Source organism: Zosterops lateralis (genome assembly GCF_965231275.1).
Source record: "Zosterops lateralis genome assembly, chromosome: 10".
Classification (NCBI taxonomy): Eukaryota; Metazoa; Chordata; class Aves; order Passeriformes; family Zosteropidae; genus Zosterops; species Zosterops lateralis.
The window spans coordinates 12,441,327-12,459,864 of record NC_139770.1 but is presented as its reverse complement, the minus strand read 5'-3'; the positions used below and the strand labels follow the sequence as shown (position 1 = coordinate 12,459,864).

Genomic DNA, 18,538 nt, shown 5'->3' with positions numbered 1-18,538 from the left:
CCCCCAGCCATGTCCCCCCACACCATGTCCCCCATACCATGTCCCCCCAGCCACGTCCCCCACACCATGTCCCCCACACCATGTCCCCCCACACCATGTCTCCCCACCCCTGTCCCCCCCAGCCGTGTCCCCACGTGCTCCCCGCCCTCGGCCCCACCCCTCCCGCCGAAGCCCCGCCCCCCTCCGGCCCCGCCCCCGGCCCCGCGCGACACCCCTCTCTTCCGGCGCGGGCGGGAGGGCGCGTGCCGCGCCGCCGTCACTTCCGCGCCCGCCCCGCCCCGCCCCGCCGAGCGCGGCCGGCGCATGCAGCCGGTTGGCGGCGGATCCGCTCGCGCCTCGCGAGGCAGCAGAGCCGCGCGCGCGGCGGGCGGGGTGGGGGGGGAGCGCCGGTCCCGCGCCGGTCCCGCGCCCGCCCCGCCGGCGATGGGGCTGCGCTGAGGCCGCCGGTGAGTGGGGCCGCGGGCACCGCGCGGCGCGGCGCGGCCCGGCAGGTGAGGGAGGGTCCGCGGGCCTCCGGCGGCGCCCGCGATCTCCGTCGCAGCGGGTGCGGCGCGGCCGCCTGCCCGCAGCGCCCTCCAGCCGCGCCGGCCGCTCCTCCGCCCGCGGCACCCTCACGGGGCGGCCCGGCGCGGGCGCGGGGGTTCGGCGGGGCCGGGGAGCGGGGCTCGGGCCGGGACGGCCGCCCGCCCGGGGAGGGGACGCGCGGGGCCGCGGGCGCCCGGCGTGAGGCGGCCGGACACGTGCGGCGCTGGCCCGGCGGCCGGGCCGACCCCCGAGCACACCCCGGGCACACCCCGGGCTGTGGGGTCCCCTCGGGCCGCTCTCCCGTGACCCCTCCCCCGTCCCCTCAGCCCGGTCCCCGGTTCTGCCGGCGGCCCCGGTTACCGAGCGCCGCGCGTTCCGCTGCCCGGGCACACGTCAGCCTGTGCTGCAGTGCCGGGGTCGGTGGGAACGCTGCTGATCCTGTACCAGAGAGAAACTTTCGCAGCCCAGGATGAGGTCTCGATACGTCTCATCCTTTTTTCAGCACATGAGTCAGTGCATTCCCCTGCTGCTGAAAAGGGTTGTACAGCACTTTTCTATCAGCTGAGCTATGGAGATATCGCACTGTGGGCACCTCTGACAACCACTGCGTCATCCCTAAGAGGAGGCCTGTTTATGCCTGTTCGGGGATAAACAGCTACTAGGTGAATTAAACACTGAGAACATCAGCAGAATTGGTACTTAATGTGAAGAAAAACTCGATTATCTACAATATTGGCTCTGAAAGCTTGCTGCTGCCATCAGTGCTCTGGCTTGCCTGCTGGGATCAGTGTATCCCTGCAGGTGCTGTAGTTGGAAGAGACTTTTGGAGCTCTTCAAGAAGCTGAGGTAGCATAGCCTCCAGCAGTGGGAGGTGGTTAACTCTAAACTGTTCTAACATGAGTGCTGATGGTTGTCTGGCCACGCTGTCTGACTGCTTCCTCTTCTGAGGTTGCCGAGTTAGAATTCGTTATTGTGTTTTCTTTGCCCTATGCACACACTGGAATTCTATGGTGTTTTCTTAGCAAGGATGATCAAGATTATGTTTCATTTAGCCTATTCATTACTCTGACTGGTTTTTTTTCTATTGTAGGTGTCTCAGCTGTTGTATGTATGCGATTTGTCCACACACTGGCTCTTCAGACAGGTTAGCAATGTTTTTCAGCCATCACTTCCATCATGTTTGAAAGAATTGCTGCTTTTCTTAAAATTTTGTACGACACTGTTACATCCTGTAGAATATTGATTTTCTTGATCTTGTGAGAAACAGCTTTTTTGGCATTATTTAAATTTACTTTATGATGTAAGTGTGGTCCTCATATCAGTGTCCCTGTATCATGAGTGTCATGAGTGACAGCAGTGTATCTTTATTGCACATGTCCTGAGGAAATGTTTGTTTTGGTGTTAGGCATGACACTGATGGCTACATACTGCTCCTTTTGTTAGCTGCTTTTTCTTGTTGGCTAATTACAGTTTCACAGAGTTTAAAGAAAACATGCTTTGTAAACTTTGAACTGTACAATTGACTTGGAAATTTATTGGTACCGATCTAACCCTGCTGACTTCTAAGAAGCATATCATTAACATGACTTACTGAAACAAAAATGTCATCTGTTGTTGGTGTAGTCACCTGTGGGAAAGAACACTGGTTCTGGCTACGTCGAGTGTTCCAGTGTGAGCACCTAGACCAGCTATGAAAAACTAATGTGCTCCAAGTCTGTCAGTTTTTAAAGTGCTTCAGAAAATAAGTAAGTGAGATCTTTTTGCTAACTTTGGTTTTAGCCGAGGCTGGCTGTGACACAGGGAGGTGTAAGCAGTGAAAGGAGTCTGAGCAGTTCTGCACAGTGCAGCAGAGCTGCTGGACAGCAGCTGCTGCCTTCCCAAATACCTCCCAGGAGCAGTGGGGCTGTTCCAAGCTCTGCTTGGTGTATTCCTGTAGTGCTGTCTAGACTTTGAGCTTGTTTTGATCGCCCCCTCCCTTAAATTTTTTGTTAGTTGTCTTCTAGGATCAGGCTTCTGTTCCTGTATTTCTTTTTCATTTCTTTTTAGTCTGTGGAGGACCTCATGGCATTGGTAGGCACTAATTCATCCCTAACCTGGAGAGAGAGGGGTGAAAGGTCCCAGCTGCGTGGTCAGGAAGCTCACAGTGCCTGCGAGGGAGCGTGGGGGCTGCCTAGCAGGAAGGGAAGTTGCATCATGATGTCTGAGTGATTGAGAAACTTTGTGATTCAGTCCTGTTCTGCTGCTGTGCCATGTGATAGGCATCGTGCATCAGACAAGCTATTTTGCTGTGTTCCTAATAAATAATTTTAAAATGAAAACAAATTTGTGTATTAACATGGAACCCTCAGATTATTGCCTTGAGGAGGTACTATCCTACAGTTTCCTGTGTGGAGTATAAAACAGCCAACAACAAACTGATTTTCTGTGGGATGAAGACAAATTCCATTTATTCTGTGGAAGTAAAATACCTTTATGTTGTTAAAACCAAGTCCAAATGGAGAGTCCAGGTCATAGAGGAAATCAGCAGAACTGGGAACTGACATGGAAAGGTCAGGTTTTCATCAAGCATTTTGACCATTGCACCCTTGTTCCTTTCTCTGGAGAGCTTCAGATAGCGTTTGCCTTATTTCTGTAAACAGGAATCGGCAGCAGGGGATTACTTTGACTTACTTTGTCCAAGATCTGTTGTAGAAATTAGTACTTCTGTTGTGATAAATGTCTTTGTTTAGTGCTGTGCTGAAGCATCTTTAACTGCAGACCAGGGAGCATGGTTGTAACACCTTCCTTATTTAATGTCTGTGTGGTAGACAGGCATCATGAAGTCAGCCCTGGACAGAACCTGATGGTAGCTGACATGGAGAGAAGATGTTTTGTTCCTTTATTGCCTTGTGAAACTAAGTCCTTTAGTTAAATCTTCTAAAACTCTTTGAGTTTTGGAAATTAGAAAAAAAGGGTTTCCTTAGATTTAATTTAGTTAGTGCCCAAACCTTATCAATGTAATGTGAAAATATGTGGTTCTGCCATATATGTTCAGGCTCATCTTTTGAGTGTCTGCAAGAATTGCCTTGGAAAACAGAGCTTCTATTTAAGTGCAGTTTTTTTTGTGCAGGGATTACTGGTCTCCACAGTATGACATCTACTATGGTCAAACCTGTTTTGGGTCTGGAGTCATGTTATGCAGATAAAGTAGGTTTTGTGGAGTTTCAGCGGCAGAAAAGCTCCCAGCATTCTGACTAGTGCTTGGATCTGGTTATGATTAGCATGAGAAAGTTCATACAGAGAAATCCTAGTTCAAAAATCCTAATTTCACAACAAAACATTGAAAAAAAATGTTTTAAATAACAGTAATGCTAAAATGTTTCCCTTTCACTGTTACACAATATGCTAAAAATAGTTTTCATTCATAAAAAAAGCTGCTTCCTTTGTTAAATAATCTGCATAGCAGAGAACAAAAGTTCATTTTGTAGTAAACTGTAGCTGTATTATTGCTCCAAGTCTGACACCTTTATTCCTGATTGAAATAAGACTGTAAGCTTTAATTTTTGTAGCTGAAAGGCAGGCTTAAATAAAAAAGGATGGGTGATTCACAGTTTCTGTTCAGGAGTTATGGACATGATCTGCACAAAAAGCTGAAGTTCTGTGTCTTGCTGCTCCTTTTCTAAAATGTACAATTTCTGTACCATCTTCATGGAGTGCTTTGCATGGGTTGGGATTGGGAAGGGGTCTCCCTGGCCATGGAATCTTGCTGATTGCTCTGAAGTGGTGCAGTGTCAATCACATTCATCATCCTGTCAAACTCACCAGAATTAGCTGCATTTGCATTCATTCTATATTTTTATTTTTTCATTGTGTGTTTTTAATTTGAAAGAATTTAGCCCTTTTTTTTTTTTTTAATGGTTCTGCTTTGTTAGTTATGGCATTGCACTGTTCATCTTAAACAGCTCTTTGGAAGAGGATATGGTAGTAGAACTGGTATCAAGTCCATTACTTTTTTTTAGTTGGATTGAGATTTTTTTATATGGTATTTAAGACTAAAAGATCATCCTTCAAAATCAAAATACCCAACTCTTTCTTTTCTGACCTTTAGCAAAGTTATATGGCAGTGATATTTTCAGTTTAGAGGGTACTAGCAGCAGCAAAAATGGCAGCTCCTTCAGATTTTATTCTAGCTAGAAGATGTCAGAATGAAAGGTGATAAGTGGCAATGGCTGTGAAATCACAGATGATTCTTTTAAAGGATAGGAGAATAGTGTAATGAGAAGGCTTTTGAGAAACAGTAGTAAGAGCAGCTTAACTGACTTGAGATGCAAGAAGAAAATATGTGTATAGTGTGAAATTGAGTCACATTGTGAAGAGCATGTGTGAAAGACTAGTAGGGGCAGATATCCCAAAAGCTACAGTGCAAATGGAAAGGCAAATAGCAAGAGACATAAGTCAGCTGCCTGTAAAAGTATGTTAGTAGTAGTAGGAAAATTGGGAAATGCTTCACTTGATTTGGTGGGGAGCGCATGTGTCTACAGAAGGTGCAGAACATCTGAAGGACTTTAATTCCTATTTTTCTTGTCTTCTTTCACATGGTTTCATGCAGGTGCTTAATCTTATGAATATTTGCGACAAGGTATTTTACACTGCAGTGTACTTCCACTAGATGTTTGTGTCAACTGGCCCTGATAAGTTTCACTGTATAATTCTCAAAACGGCTCAAAAATATTATCTAGAACTACTCAGAAATATTAGAAGACTGGCAAAGGATGAGTCTTCAGACAGTTAGAAAGGAAAAGAGCCAAGGAAGATGAGTAACAGTCTGACAGTTCAGTTTGTCTCATTTTTTCCATCAGTTGAGATTAATAAACAAACATTCTGTTTTCATGTGCTTGGAAGATGCAGCAGCATGAAGTGATTTGTGGGAAAAGCAATTGTGTCTGAAGTCGTGATACCTTTTTACGGCAGAGTAGAAGACTCCTGGCTATAGCAGAAGCAGTGGAGTTTTAGTCTCCTGAATTAATTGATTGATTTAAAAAGATTTTCCTCATTTTAATGGCCTCATAAGTAAATGGAGGCATGATCTGAGGGTAGATGATCCTATCTGGAGAACTTTAATTAACAGTTCAGTGTTAAAATGAAAGTTATCCTGAAGGATTCTGTCCTGGGTACGGTTGCCTTTAATGAAAATACTAGTCAACTGGCTGATTAATGTGCTTATTAAATTCTCAGGGACTGTGTGTTGGAGGACATGATGAGAGTTCAAAATAACCTGAAAAATAGCATGACATTCAATAGGGACAAATACGGAGTACTGCACTTAGGCAGGAATTGCCAGCTGTGGAAATGCAGGGTGAGGAATAACTGGTTAGCTGCTAGAAAAAGGACCTGGGGGTGTGCTGGATCACAAGTTGAACATGAGTCAGTGTCATGCTGTTTTGCAGAAAAGGCAAATATCTTACTGGGATGTTTAAACAGGAGTATTGTACGAGAGACGTAAAGCTTAAATCCATTGGCTTTATTTGCTGTTGATGTACAGTCTCTCCAGACAGCATCTGTTTTGAGTGCCAAGATTCAAGAAGAATTTGGACCACTTGGAAGGAGTTCAGAGTAGAGAAATGAGTGATCAGAGTTCGAGGAAACAGCTTCATAGATGTGGAAGAAAATCCAAGTTATTTTGGCAAGAGATGAGGAGTTTAGGGGGAATGTAAGTGATTTCAAGTATTTAAAAGATTTGTAAGAAGGAAATGTTATTCTCAGTGGCCATGATGGGCAGGTTGAAGTGGGATTAAGTTTCATCACGGAAAACACCAATTAAGTTTTTAACATTTCTCACAGTTAAAGTAGTACTTTAAGAAGGCTTTACTTGTGGCCATGAAGAACAAGTTTGTGTGTTTAGAAAGAATGGTATATGGTTTATGTTGGAGAATACACTAAACTCACTATTAATGTCCCTTTCATCTCATTTTATAAGATTATAGTTTCAGTTGATGTCAGGTTTGAGCCAGTGAGGGAGAAATGTACAGGATTCTTTTTGTCAATCTCTTTTTGTCATATCATGAGAGTTTAGATCTTGTACAGGTTTGAATGGTTAGAACTGTAGTGCTTGTATTGGGTTGGAAACATATGGTGTTCCAGATTACTTTTTTCTCTTGGATGCTGCCTCCTGCAAATGGAGCGAATTTCCTTGTGCTGTCGGGATGTTCTAAACCTCCATGATCCACATGTTAGCAATGTCTGTATGAGTTAAACTTAGCAGAGCACTGATGGATTTCCATTCGTTTTAGTAGTCTTAGTAGCTTTCAGATTACTGCTTTAGATTCAGGTGATAATCCTATAATGTTTCTCATCCATCATTACAAAGGCCCACCTTTGGCTTTGAGGATCTCTTTGCACTTCCCATACTGTGGTGTATTCCCCACTACAGGGAGCCTAAGTGAGGATGAGCTCATTGCGAAGTGGAAGGTCCAACTGCGAGTCTAACCATGCTATTTTATATATCATTGTTTTTATGCACTGTTATAATTCCTTTTGAGGGGCCTACAGTAGACTGCATGGCAAAACAAGGCATCCTGCTAATTCTTCTATTTCAGCAATTGGTTTGTAACGTAACTGGAGTGAGTGGAAACACACCAGTTAACCCTGTGCATTTCACTGCCATATCACATCTTCAAATCATTGAAGAAAAGTACAGTTACCCTTATGAACTCTGCCCTTAAGATCTGCTATGGTGTTTCACATCAACAATAGCAAGAGCTTATTTTCTGGAGGCTACGTTTAATGCAGCATAGATAGCAGAAGCTGAAAGGTCAGTGACAGGGATAACAGTTGGCCTCCAATGGGGAGATTGTGCAGTTAAGTTGCATTGCCTGCCTGACTTTACCTTTACCCTGTAATAATATTTATTGAACTGTGTAACTTTTGAGTACAGGTTCATTTCCTGAGAAGTCCTGTTAATGTTGGCTAGAGATTTTTTTCTCTGAGCAGATGGATAATTCTTTCTTACTTCTGTTTCTCAGACAGGGGATCTATTTTTATCTTAAGGGCATGGAGGATTCTTAACATATCTACTGTTGTCACTAAGTTGTGAAGGCTTGATCCAAAGCCCAGTAAATTCAAAGGGTTGTTCCACTGGCTTGAGCAGTCTTTGGCTGAGGGTGCTGCTGTCTGAAAGTGGTGTTCTGTCACTAGAGCAGTACTCCAGATCTGACAAGCCAGCAAAAAGTTCTTTTCAGACCAACTGGTAATTCAAACAGAAACATAAAAGGGCTGTCAAATGTGCAGTCTTGCAAAGTGTATTCTTTAGATTAACCCTGTCTTCTGTTTGTCTATTTGATGAGAACCTCAAAACTTTAAGCAGTGCTTTCAGAGAGAGTCCTGACATTACTTAGCTATGCTTTATTGCTAGAGGCAGCCTACTGAGCTTTAATATTGGCAATATTGAAGACTTGTGTTGTGCTGAGGAGTAATGGTGTTGAGTCCAGTTTGGACAGCCTGACTTTAAATGCCAACAGTGTATGGATTAAACAGAGCTTCTGCTCTGTTACAGTTGTACTGCTGTGACAGCTTTCTGCTGCTTGGGTGAGATCAACCTGTGGTGAAGGGCATGTGCCTGGAGCAGAGGCAGATGTAATGTGTCTGAGTGAACTGAAGCACTTGGAAAACCATTGTTGTGCAGTCTAAGTTGGTTGAAAGTCCACTTGTGCTCCTAACTTTTTAATTTTCCTTAGTTCATCTACAAATTTTAATTTTTGTTAACAATATAATTTGCGGTTTTTTATGAAGTTGTCTTCTCCAGCAGAAATAACTTTATAATGAACAGGCAAAAATGTAGGAATGCACAAATTTCACCAAACAAATAGCATGCCTTTTGTAGGGTGAGAGCACAAAGAAGAATACCTTATGGTCTTGTCAGCCTAACAGAGTCCTTAGTAGTGTGCAAATGGAATTGTTCTCATAGCACTCTTCCTTCTGCTATGCTTTCCATTATCCAGCAAAATCCCTTCCCCAGAGTGAGAAAGGTTTTTTCAGTAGGGAGACTGTTGGTATAACTGCATTCTGAGCATTTATTATGGAGAATTTTTATGCCTTAAGCTGGTACTGCTATGCTTGGTAGTATTTGTTACCCCAGTTCTTAGCCCATGGTCATTTCAGTCTGGTGTGTTAAACAGTGGCTGTCTCTGCTGGAGATGCTGTTCCACATAAGTCCATTGCTGGAACAGATCATAGAAGTCTTTGGCTCTGGTTTCAGGGTAAAGTATTTTGGATTGGTGTAGTCTGCACCTTGCATTTGGAACAAATGTATAGTTTCCTGCTTGCTGTCATCCTGTGCTGGCATAAATGTCTGTGAAGAAATAGTATCTTAATAGCCAGAATTGTCTGTGTGGCTGAAGTCTGATAACACTTGTATGTAACATTGGTGGGTGTGGTAGCAGAACTCATGCAACTTCATAGTCAGGAGAGTAGTGCTGGCTGATGAGGTGCTATCAGTAGAAGAATGTATTAGGTAGAGAGTATTTTGGTGTGCACTCTCAGAAAATACTTCTAGTTAGCCTAGCTTAATGGAAGTAGTTCACCTTTTGTAAAGCTCACTTCTTTTGAAGACTGTAACTTTTGGTAGTGTAGACATTGAGCTATACCCAGACAGTTGAGTTTACTCAGTTTGTGAACTGTGGGGAGTATTTTATGGTGGGGCAGTATTTTATGGTGAATCATCTGTGTGGTGTTATGCTCTGTCCTCCTATCTTACCTTTGCTGGATTCCTGAAAGAGTGTGTTTTATATCAGTGTGTCCCTCTATCAGAAAACATCCTCATTCTTTGGATACTAATTTCGATTTTAGCTAGGTTAGCATTCTTTAATTTTCAAAGTGTGGTAGTATATACAGCCTTGAAAAAGAGCTTGGTACCTATAACCTCAGCCTGAAAGATAGTAAAAACATAGTAACTGGTGGTTGGTTCCTTTCTTAATGTCCCACAGAAATAAGGTATTGTTCAGAGCATCAGTCTTTTTCAAAACATTTTTGATTATTTGCTTATATTCAGATTAAGTAGCTGCTTGGCAGTTTCCTTTTCTGAATGCTGTAGCCAAGGAGAAACTGAAGTGCATGTTCATAAAGCTAATAGATTGAGGGTCGAAATAAGGGCAAAATGAATTCTTCTCTGTGAATTCAGGAGTTCTCTTTGCAGGATGTTGGCAAGCTTAAAATGTGCCACAAAATAATTTCTAAAACCTCAGGAAAAATCCACTTGGTAATCCATAAGATGATAGGGTATTTGGCTCATGAAACTCTTGAACTGCAAGTTCCTGGGACTGGAGATTGTGTACTGGGGAGCATCATTATGTGACTCTGTGCTGTCTCCTTGACTGCAGGGGAAATGCACGTTTGATCTGACCTTTCTGGCCCATTGTTTTGTTGCTCTATTAGCCTTCAACCTGGCTTTCTGTTCTTCTGTGGCACTGATACAAAGGGTATGGAGTTAAAGCTACTTGGGCATTTAATGTAAGTGAAATTGTGGCAGTCCTCAGTGGTGCTTTAGGAAGCTGACCTCTGTTTTCACCTAACATTTATGAAAAAGCAAGGCTGAAGGGAGAAAGCTGGGTCGAGCATCTGGACTAGAGCTATCTGGGAAGAGGCAACTTCTTAATATTTGGCTAGACAGTGGTGATATTTCAGTTAGTGAGGTCAATGCTTGAGGAAAAAGCATTCCCTTGATACACTTCGCGTGCTTGAAACATTTCAGTGTTGCTTTTAAGGAAACTTTCCTCCTCACTGCAGAGAAAATGGATACAGTTACATCTCTTAATACCGTTATAAAAATTTTTATAGGCCTGGAAAGAAAGTTCTCAAAAAGGTATTTCAAACAGAGATAAAAATGGTACTCTATACAAGATATGTTAAGGCAGAATTTCTCCTTTAAAGTAAGTGCGCAGGATAAAAGTTAACTAAAAATAGACTGATAAGCAAAAGCTATTACTTATGGGAGAGAAGCAAGACTCAAGGTCTTTGCTGATGGTCATTAGGACTGAGAAGATTGCAGCAGTTGAAGGGATATTCCTTGTCAGATTTTTGGAGTCTGTTTCCATTACGCAGGAAATGTCTCCCACTGCTGATGCTATGGAAGTAATTCCTGAGGGGCACAGAAACATTGATCAGTGTCATTTAAATTGAGCTATTTAAGGCAATGATGAAAAGTGTTGTAGTAGGATGTGGGGAGTTAATTTAATTTCATGGATTGTAAAAGTCCTTCTCTAAAATACAAGTGTTTACTAAATCTCTGAAGCTTTTCTGGGTTTGTAGGACTGTTATGAATAACTGGGACATAGTAGCTAGATGGATGTGGGCCAAGGTTTACATTACAGGCATGGAGTTAAATGTTACAGTCCTGTATGTCTGTTCTCTTCTTGTCTTTGTCAAACTTCTTTTCATGGAAGCAGAGTGCAACTTTTCCCCCTTGAGTTTTTCATCTTGCCTCATATGGTAGTTCTAAGGGTAAATTAATAATATTCAGGAGCTAAGCTGTCAGGTCCTATAAATTCCTGTGCATAGAAAATTGTCCTGTACAGCAGTTCAATCTTGGAATGGAACTTGTTTGTAGATTCTTCTGTTAATTATTTCAGTTACTGTAATTTGAGAGCAAAACAAATTGTCATATGTGACATCTTAAATTGAACTTGTTTTATACAGTCTTTTAAAATTAATATTTAGTGTTATATAATATTTAGAGTTTTAACAGTTTCTGTCGTGCACATTATTTCTATTGATTGACAAGTTGTTTGCACACAAGAGCTTTTTCCTTGAAGTGTTTCTTATCTAATTTAAGTGACTGTGCCACATATTTCAGACTTTGTGTCAATTTATTATGACTATTATAAAAAATAGTGCTTTCAGTAAGCACTAGAAACTCCTGGTTTAATATATAGATTTTTCTGACAGAATACATTTTTAGAAATTAGTGCAATTTGGTGCTGTATCTGTTATTCTGGAATATACTCTTGTGCTGTATACTTCTAGTAGTTACATAGCTGAACATTTTGACTTCAGGAAACTGAAGAAATACTGCTGCTTTGTCTGAGAATGTTTGGCTGAAAGCAGTGAAAGGTAGTAAGTCATAGTTAGGATGGGAAAGGAAGATGTGAAAGCAAATTGCTTGCTTACAATGAGTGTGACTTCTGTAGTCATAGCTGTATGCCACTGTATGTGCTTCTGAGGAAACAAAAATTCCATGTCTAAACTTTAGAGGAACATTCATCTCTTGTGGTTAGTCTAGTCATGCTTGATGATCTCCTTGCAGATGAAGAGAAATTTGATTCAAATGTTCTTATGTTAACCTCAAAAATATTTTCCAAGAATTTAAGAGGAAGAGGAAAAAAAGTCATTGCCTCCTTTTATTGAGCATCCATACTACAAAAGCAAATATATCCCAGGAAGCAGATACTCTACATTGCACAATAAGGCGGCAGCCACACAGGAAAGGTTGGGCTCTTGGCACAGCCCCTAAGGGGAAATGCTTCCTTGAAAGGACCCATTGTTGCTGGGTCTGGGTCTTCAGACTCCAGTTCTCCACTGGAATGGCTGTGGGTCTCTTGGTGCTGGGATGGGGCATCTTTGCCATCCCCATTATCTAACCATAATAGTCTTGGTTATTTAATCACATAGAAGGGCTGAGTAAAGTTCATGCCTCATGTGAGAAAGGAACGTTTCTTTGGAAACAGCCTCAGTGCTCAGCTGTGAACTCACGCTGGGTGCAATGGCGCCATGCCTTGCCCAAGGTATTTGGAACAGTTTAACTTTCTCTTCTAAGAACAAACAAAACATAGTCTGTGAATTCTAACCCAAGTGTCTGGTATACTCTTCCAAGAGACAAAAGAACTAATAAGCATCCAAAATAAATGTTTGCTTCGTTGGATTCCCTGACTGTGGGGCAGGTCTTTCCCTCATGGCAGTTAGGTAAGAGATCCAGAAATCTGAAAGGAAATGGGTAAACACTTTCTGTGAGCCTGAGAACGGGAACAAGCTTTGGGTGATTGTGATTTTTGGTGTTTGGTTTTTCAGTTTAAAATTTTCGTTGATGTGAATAACTGCTGCTTGAAGTAAGAGAAATGAGATGGTGGGAAGGTTAGGTGGTAAAATGCTTGACTAATTGTTTCTTGAGATGACCAACAGCTTTCCTAAATCCTCTTCCAAATGTATCTTCAACTTCTTCATTGCTTCTGTATTAATAACAAATTTCTAAGTGGTCTGAAAATAATGACCTGAAGACTGGTTAGAAAGTAAGTTTTGAGTGTAATATTTGTTATAGTACTTTGTTATCATGATGAATTGACATACTGAGTTTATTGTTAGATGTAGAATTATCTTTCCTTAATGTAGCCTGTACTCTACTATAAACATTGCAACTGCTATTACAGCCTGCAAAAAGTATACTTTACAAAGAATACACTCTACAAATGTAAATACAATTTTGGTTTGGTGATTGTTGGATACAATGGTCTTCCTTAAGCCTAAACACAGAAACAAAAGCTTGTATTATAACAGAAAGCCTAAGATGGGAAGTGATAAAATAGGTATTGAGTGGAGGGCTTTGTTAAAATTTAGCTCGTGTACTTGTAAAATTTCCATGTATTCATTAAACTATTATGTCATTCTTATTGTTAGAGCTTGGTTAGTTGACTAAAGTGTTAAGCTTTGTTTGTAGTACAAATTATAACCTTAACTCCTTTCAAAATGCAGTTGAAGATTTTTGATCTTCCATAGTTACTTCAGTTTGTATGTCTTACCCAAGCATCTGCTGTACATTATGTGGATAACTTAGTATTTAAGGGTTCAGCTGCAACTTATTGGAGAGATGTAAACTGCATCAACTCCTATTTTTCTAAGGTGCATTTCTTAGGGTGAGGCTGCCTCTTAAGTAGAGTATCTCTTGTGTTTGTAAACCACATACTTGTAAAAGTACAGGTATGCTCAAATAATGCTGAAAGCTTTACAAGTGCATTACATGTGTAAGCTCATGGTAATGTGTATTGAAGTTAAAGTCATAACCCTTTGGCTTTTAGGGTCACAAAAGTGTGATAGCCCCAGGCCTTTGGCTAGGTCATGTATCACCTGTAAAGGGATCTGTTTGAGTTTCAGGGTGCTCTTTGAATGACATGGGTTTTATGTTTTGGGGGCAGGCAGAGAGGCTCTCATGGTATCAGGCTTGCCAGGTGGTGTGAGACCTCTCTGGGACTGTGCTGCAGCTCAGACATAGGGATTCTTCCAAGTCCAGGGTGCGGCAAAATCCATCTGGCACACACCATGGCTGTGGTCCTGGGTACCTGCAACAGTGAAGCAGAATCAGAGAAGCAGAAATGTGGAGTGTAGGCGTACCTGTGTATAGAAGCTCCTTGGAGACTGAGAATCCAAAAAGAACAACTTAGAAACTCTCTCCTTTAAGGAGGTACAGAGACTAATGATAAATCCTGATTATAGACTGTTTGGTGACTAGATGTCATAAAGGTGCATTTTAGCAGGACTTCCTTAAAGCTGTTTAAATAGATTTCAAGATTTTTAATTGCAAGTGTATTATAATGGTCCTTTTTCATTCTCAGTGGCTGCAGATTCTGCCCATCTGTTTCAAAAGCTGCCAGTGGAGAAATTTTAGGAAATAATATGTTATTTTTATATATGCTAAAGTAAGATATCTTAGGTAAAGCAGAAAGACTGGAAAGTAAATACAGGACTTATGTCCAAGCCACTGTGGGCACAAATTTCAATTCCATCCCTTGCAAGCTGGAAATGTTGTGTCCAAATTTGCTTTTTTGGTAATTGATTTTGAACATGTGCAGCATGTTATGAAATACCTTTTGAGAAGAATGTGCCTGTAAGTATTTTTTATGTATATATATATTTTTTTTTCCTGATACCTACATCTTCTTAGCCTTGCATCAAGGATTTATTTCCTTGTGTCAAGGAAAATGGACTGCCATCCTTTTCTGCTAATGGTCAACAATCACTGTGGCTGAGTTTTCATCTTTCCTAAGAAGTTGGATGTATTTTCAGATGGAATATTTTCTTAGAAGATACATTCATTCCTCTTCCTGGCCTGTTACGGCTCTTCCAGTTTGAGTATTTAATCAGTTTTAATTCCATTGCTGCCGGTATGGCAGAGATTGAGCATTAGCTGATGTTTTGTTTATGTGTAGCAATTCTTTTACCCCTATTTTAGGCCTATTGCATGAATCCCAAAAACTCTTACTATAATGTTTGGAAAAAATGGACTGTTTGATAACTGATCTCAGTATGTGGGAATCTCATGGTCCTGTAACAAGAATAAGCCCTAGTGGTTAACATTGCCTTTGTAAGGTCTGTTCCCTTGTAGGGCTGATTTCTTCTTGGGGCAAATTGTTGAAAGTATGGCTCTGAAGTGAGAAATTTTGAATTTCTGAGTGACTAAATAATGTTTGGCTTTCAAGATGCAACAAACACCCACTTTTTCTTGTGTTTTGGCAGCTAGTTGGAATACAGTTGAAGATGACTTTCAAGGTGTTTTTTATTCGGAAATATGAAAGGCTTTTCATGACATTGAGCTATTTAGAAACTTGACTTTTAACAAAAGAGGTCTAAGGTGGCTCTTAGTGGAGAATGTACTTGTTGTAAGTAAGTTCTAGTTTAGTCCTCTAGTAGCCTGTTTGGACCCAGGAGAGCCAGGCAAGTCACTTGATAGGAAAATAGCTGAGATGTCAGGAATAGGAATTGTGTTTGATTGTTTTCTAGACAGGTCAGTCAGGTTTTTTTCGTTCTTAATTTTCTTCCTGTATTAGTTTACTTTGTTTGATTTATTTATTGAGAATGATTGCATAGGGTGCTGAGGAAGGTTTACTTGTATTAATCTGCACAGAGGTGAATTTGGAGTTTGGCCTCTCTTGCTTTTTCTGTCTGCCTTGCTACATCTCTTGGTTTGCCTGTTGTGCTCTTACCAAAGCAGAGCTGGTTGAGCCTTGTCTTGTACAGAGAAGTACCTTGTTTCCGTGATGTTCAGATAGTGACAAAGTTCACTTTCTTAGCTTTGTAGCACTCAGTCTATAAAGGTCGTCTGATCTTGTGAGTGTGATTGCTTCATTTGCTCTGTGATAAACTGCAAAATGCTGAGAAGGAGAAATGTGTGCATTTCTGACCTGCTGCCCTTAGCTCCTCAAAATGAATGTTGTCTTCACTCACAACCGCTGTAAATACAAGGAAGGGTTTGGTCAGAAGCATAGATGCTTTTAGCTGGGCAGATAGTATCAGGGCTTGTGCATAGCCCTGCAAGTGTCTGCAGGCTCCTGGGGAGGCATTTGTTGTTTGAATAGAAGGAGCTGGACCGGGCTGCTGATGCCTGGAAGCGCAGCCTCCGCGCCAGCCCGGCCACAGTCTTGCAATTGTTCGGCCACACTGGAGGGAAGAGGGAAAAAAAAAAGCATTCCAAGCAGTGCCAAATTTTCTTTGATATGTTAATCTTTTGATAACAGTTTGAAAAGCCCTTGGAGACTTTTTTTAGATTTTAGACAAAATAGTTCATTTGTCAGGACTTCCCTTGTAGATAGGGTCTCCGTTATTAAGAAGTGCCTCGCTAACTCATGGTAACAAAAGCAAGTGCAGAGGACAGCTGCTGGACTGCTTGTTGGTAAGAGAAACTATTAGTTATCACAGGACTTTTTACTAAAATCTGAAAAGAATAAAGTAGGGAGTGTTTAAGATACAAATGTATAAGTTTACTCACATATTTTAAGAAGACATGATAAGAGCATATGCAAAAGTAATGACTCGATAATTTTTTATGTTTATCCATGCATGGATTTTATTAAAGACTTCAGCTTTAAAAATTAAATTTTAATCTGAGAAATCTGGGGTTTAAATTACCCACTGGTTGCAGGAGACATCAAAAATTTCTTCTTTTGGAGCTGTAGTTTGTCCAGACTTGGAAAATTTTCTCTCGAAGCTATGAAACTTCCAGTTATATTGAAAAACTGGAAGAAAAAAATGGATGGCTGCAATGTGTGTATTATTTAGTTTTTAAGGATTGTGGAATTAGGACAAATGTTGAGGCCAACAGAGGGAAGATTGTCTTTGCTTCCCACTCCAAAAATTAAACTCTCAGGGTAAAACTTGCACTGAAGTAGTTTATTAATTTTGCCAGCTGTTAGAAAACTGGCTTGAGGTGAGCCAGTAGTCCTTCAAAAGTGTGGCTTGCAGAACTCTTCAGGTGTACTGGTGGAGACTTGCCCTAGTGCTTTTAGAACAGTTTCCTTAATAAATACACCATGACTTCACTTGCACCCTTTTATACTGTTGCTACAAATGTTTACTTACAAATATTTTGGTACAATTGCTTGGTATCCCGATTGTTTAGTCAGGATAGATGGACAAATATGGAGTGCTGTAGTAATTGAGAAAAAGTGCAGCATTTTCTTCATTGTGAGAGATGCATATAGTTTTAAGCTCTGTACACTGCTGTAATTTTTTCAGTGATGCAATTTGTGATTTATTTTAGCTCCAAAATAGTATCAACTTCGGTCTGAAGCTGCAGGTGCTGTCCTGCTTGCAGCTGCACACTCGTCAGGACAGTAACAAATTGGAAATGCTGTTCAACTTAATTTTGATATACTGTGATTTGCAAAGTTGCAGATTTACTGTTTAAGCTTGTGACTCAAATGTGTGCTCTTAGAAGCACTTACAGTTCAGACACTGTTCAGCTGATCTCTAGACTATGTGTTAAATTTATACCTACATTGTTACAAAATGTTGCAAACGAATTCATTTTCCTAATCTCAGTGGCAAACAGCATTTTCTTCTACAATCCTTTTTGCTACTTCCTACTACTCTGACTAGAATATGCTTAGCTATACAATAGCAACTCAGTAATTACAAATTATGAGTAGAGTGATAGTAACTTCCACCATTTCCATTGGTTATAAGTCTTCTTTCTTAAAAAAGTTGCTATTTTCAGTTTGTTAAAAGGGGGAAAATTTCTCTGCCTATTCACTCCAGGGCCAGAGAGAGGCTGAATAGCAGCCTGTAATGTGCATCAGAGGCACATTATATTTGGATATTCCCACATTCATATTGTTTATTGCAAGTGGATTTCCACTTCAGTTTGAGTACTAGTAAAATGTCAGGCTCTCTGATGGTCTAAAAAGTCCAAAGTTTATATTTAAATCTTTAATTTAAAGTTTAAAGTAGTGAAATGTTTAATTCCCCGTCATATTATAGAAGGAAGGAAATAAAACTCAAATGCAGATTGCTAAAGTCTCTTCTGAATTGGTAAGATTTTTTCAGTCTGACCCAGCAGGCTGAAGTCGCCAAAGGAGGCAGCCCTGGGAAGTCCAGGTGGTGGTGTTCAACCCCAGCTTTCAGCAGGGCACTGGGAGACAAACCACAGAACTTACCCCTTTGAACTTTTGATGACATGCTTGGGCTGATGGTGTGCCAGGAGGGACATGAGAGGGGAAGAGTGCAGTTCTTTGTTGTAGAATAGGAATAATTTTCATGACCCATCAACAAAGAAAATATCTCTGTAATGCTTTTTAAATGTAGAGATTTGAATTGAAGTTTAATATGGAAAATTACCAGCAGTATGTGCCATGTTGAGAATGTGTGTTAGTTGAAGGTTGTTCAGTAAATGAGTCTGTATAAAATAATGCAGATGGAGCTAATGATGTGAGTCAGAAATAGCCTCCTAATTCTCCTCATGTATTCCCTGTCTGATTCTACCCAGCTGTTCAAAGAGCTTACTGAATCACAGGAATTATTGCTAGTGCTGAGATTTCCTTTCATCCTTCTTCAGACCCACAACCTGATGTTCCTTCCCAGCAGTGGAACAACCCTAAATGAAGGCAATTGCACTTCTCATACTGCCATGGTGTCCCGTAAGGTCCCTGTGCTGACATATCGGCCATATGGAAATCTCAGTTGAGATCCATTGATCTGGGAGCTATTTGCATTTGTTTTTCTGCCTTGTGCTTTTCTGTATCAAGTTCCTGCTTGATACATCCATCAAGGTTGGAGAGTTGCC

The 18,538-nt window shown here is 41.2% G+C and overlaps 1 protein-coding gene across 4 annotated transcripts in view; it reads left to right on the top strand.

The window, feature by feature from the left end:
• Positions 1-286: 286 nt before the first annotated feature.
• The window catches only part of ATP13A3 (ATPase 13A3), a 53,605-nt gene continuing 35,353 nt past the window's right edge, over positions 287-18,538 (top strand). For 2 of the 4 annotated variants that reach the window (XM_083868764.1, XM_083868761.1), the window contains exons 1-2: positions 287-446; positions 1,616-1,669. In XM_083868764.1, the coding sequence (XP_083724890.1) occupies positions 1,632-1,669 (38 nt within the window). In that variant the 5' untranslated portion in view covers positions 287-446; positions 1,616-1,631. Of the gene's footprint in view, positions 492-1,615; positions 1,670-12,430; positions 12,457-18,538 lie in introns of those variants that run through there. The other 2 variants (XM_083868762.1, XM_083868763.1) reach the window with 2 other exon arrangements.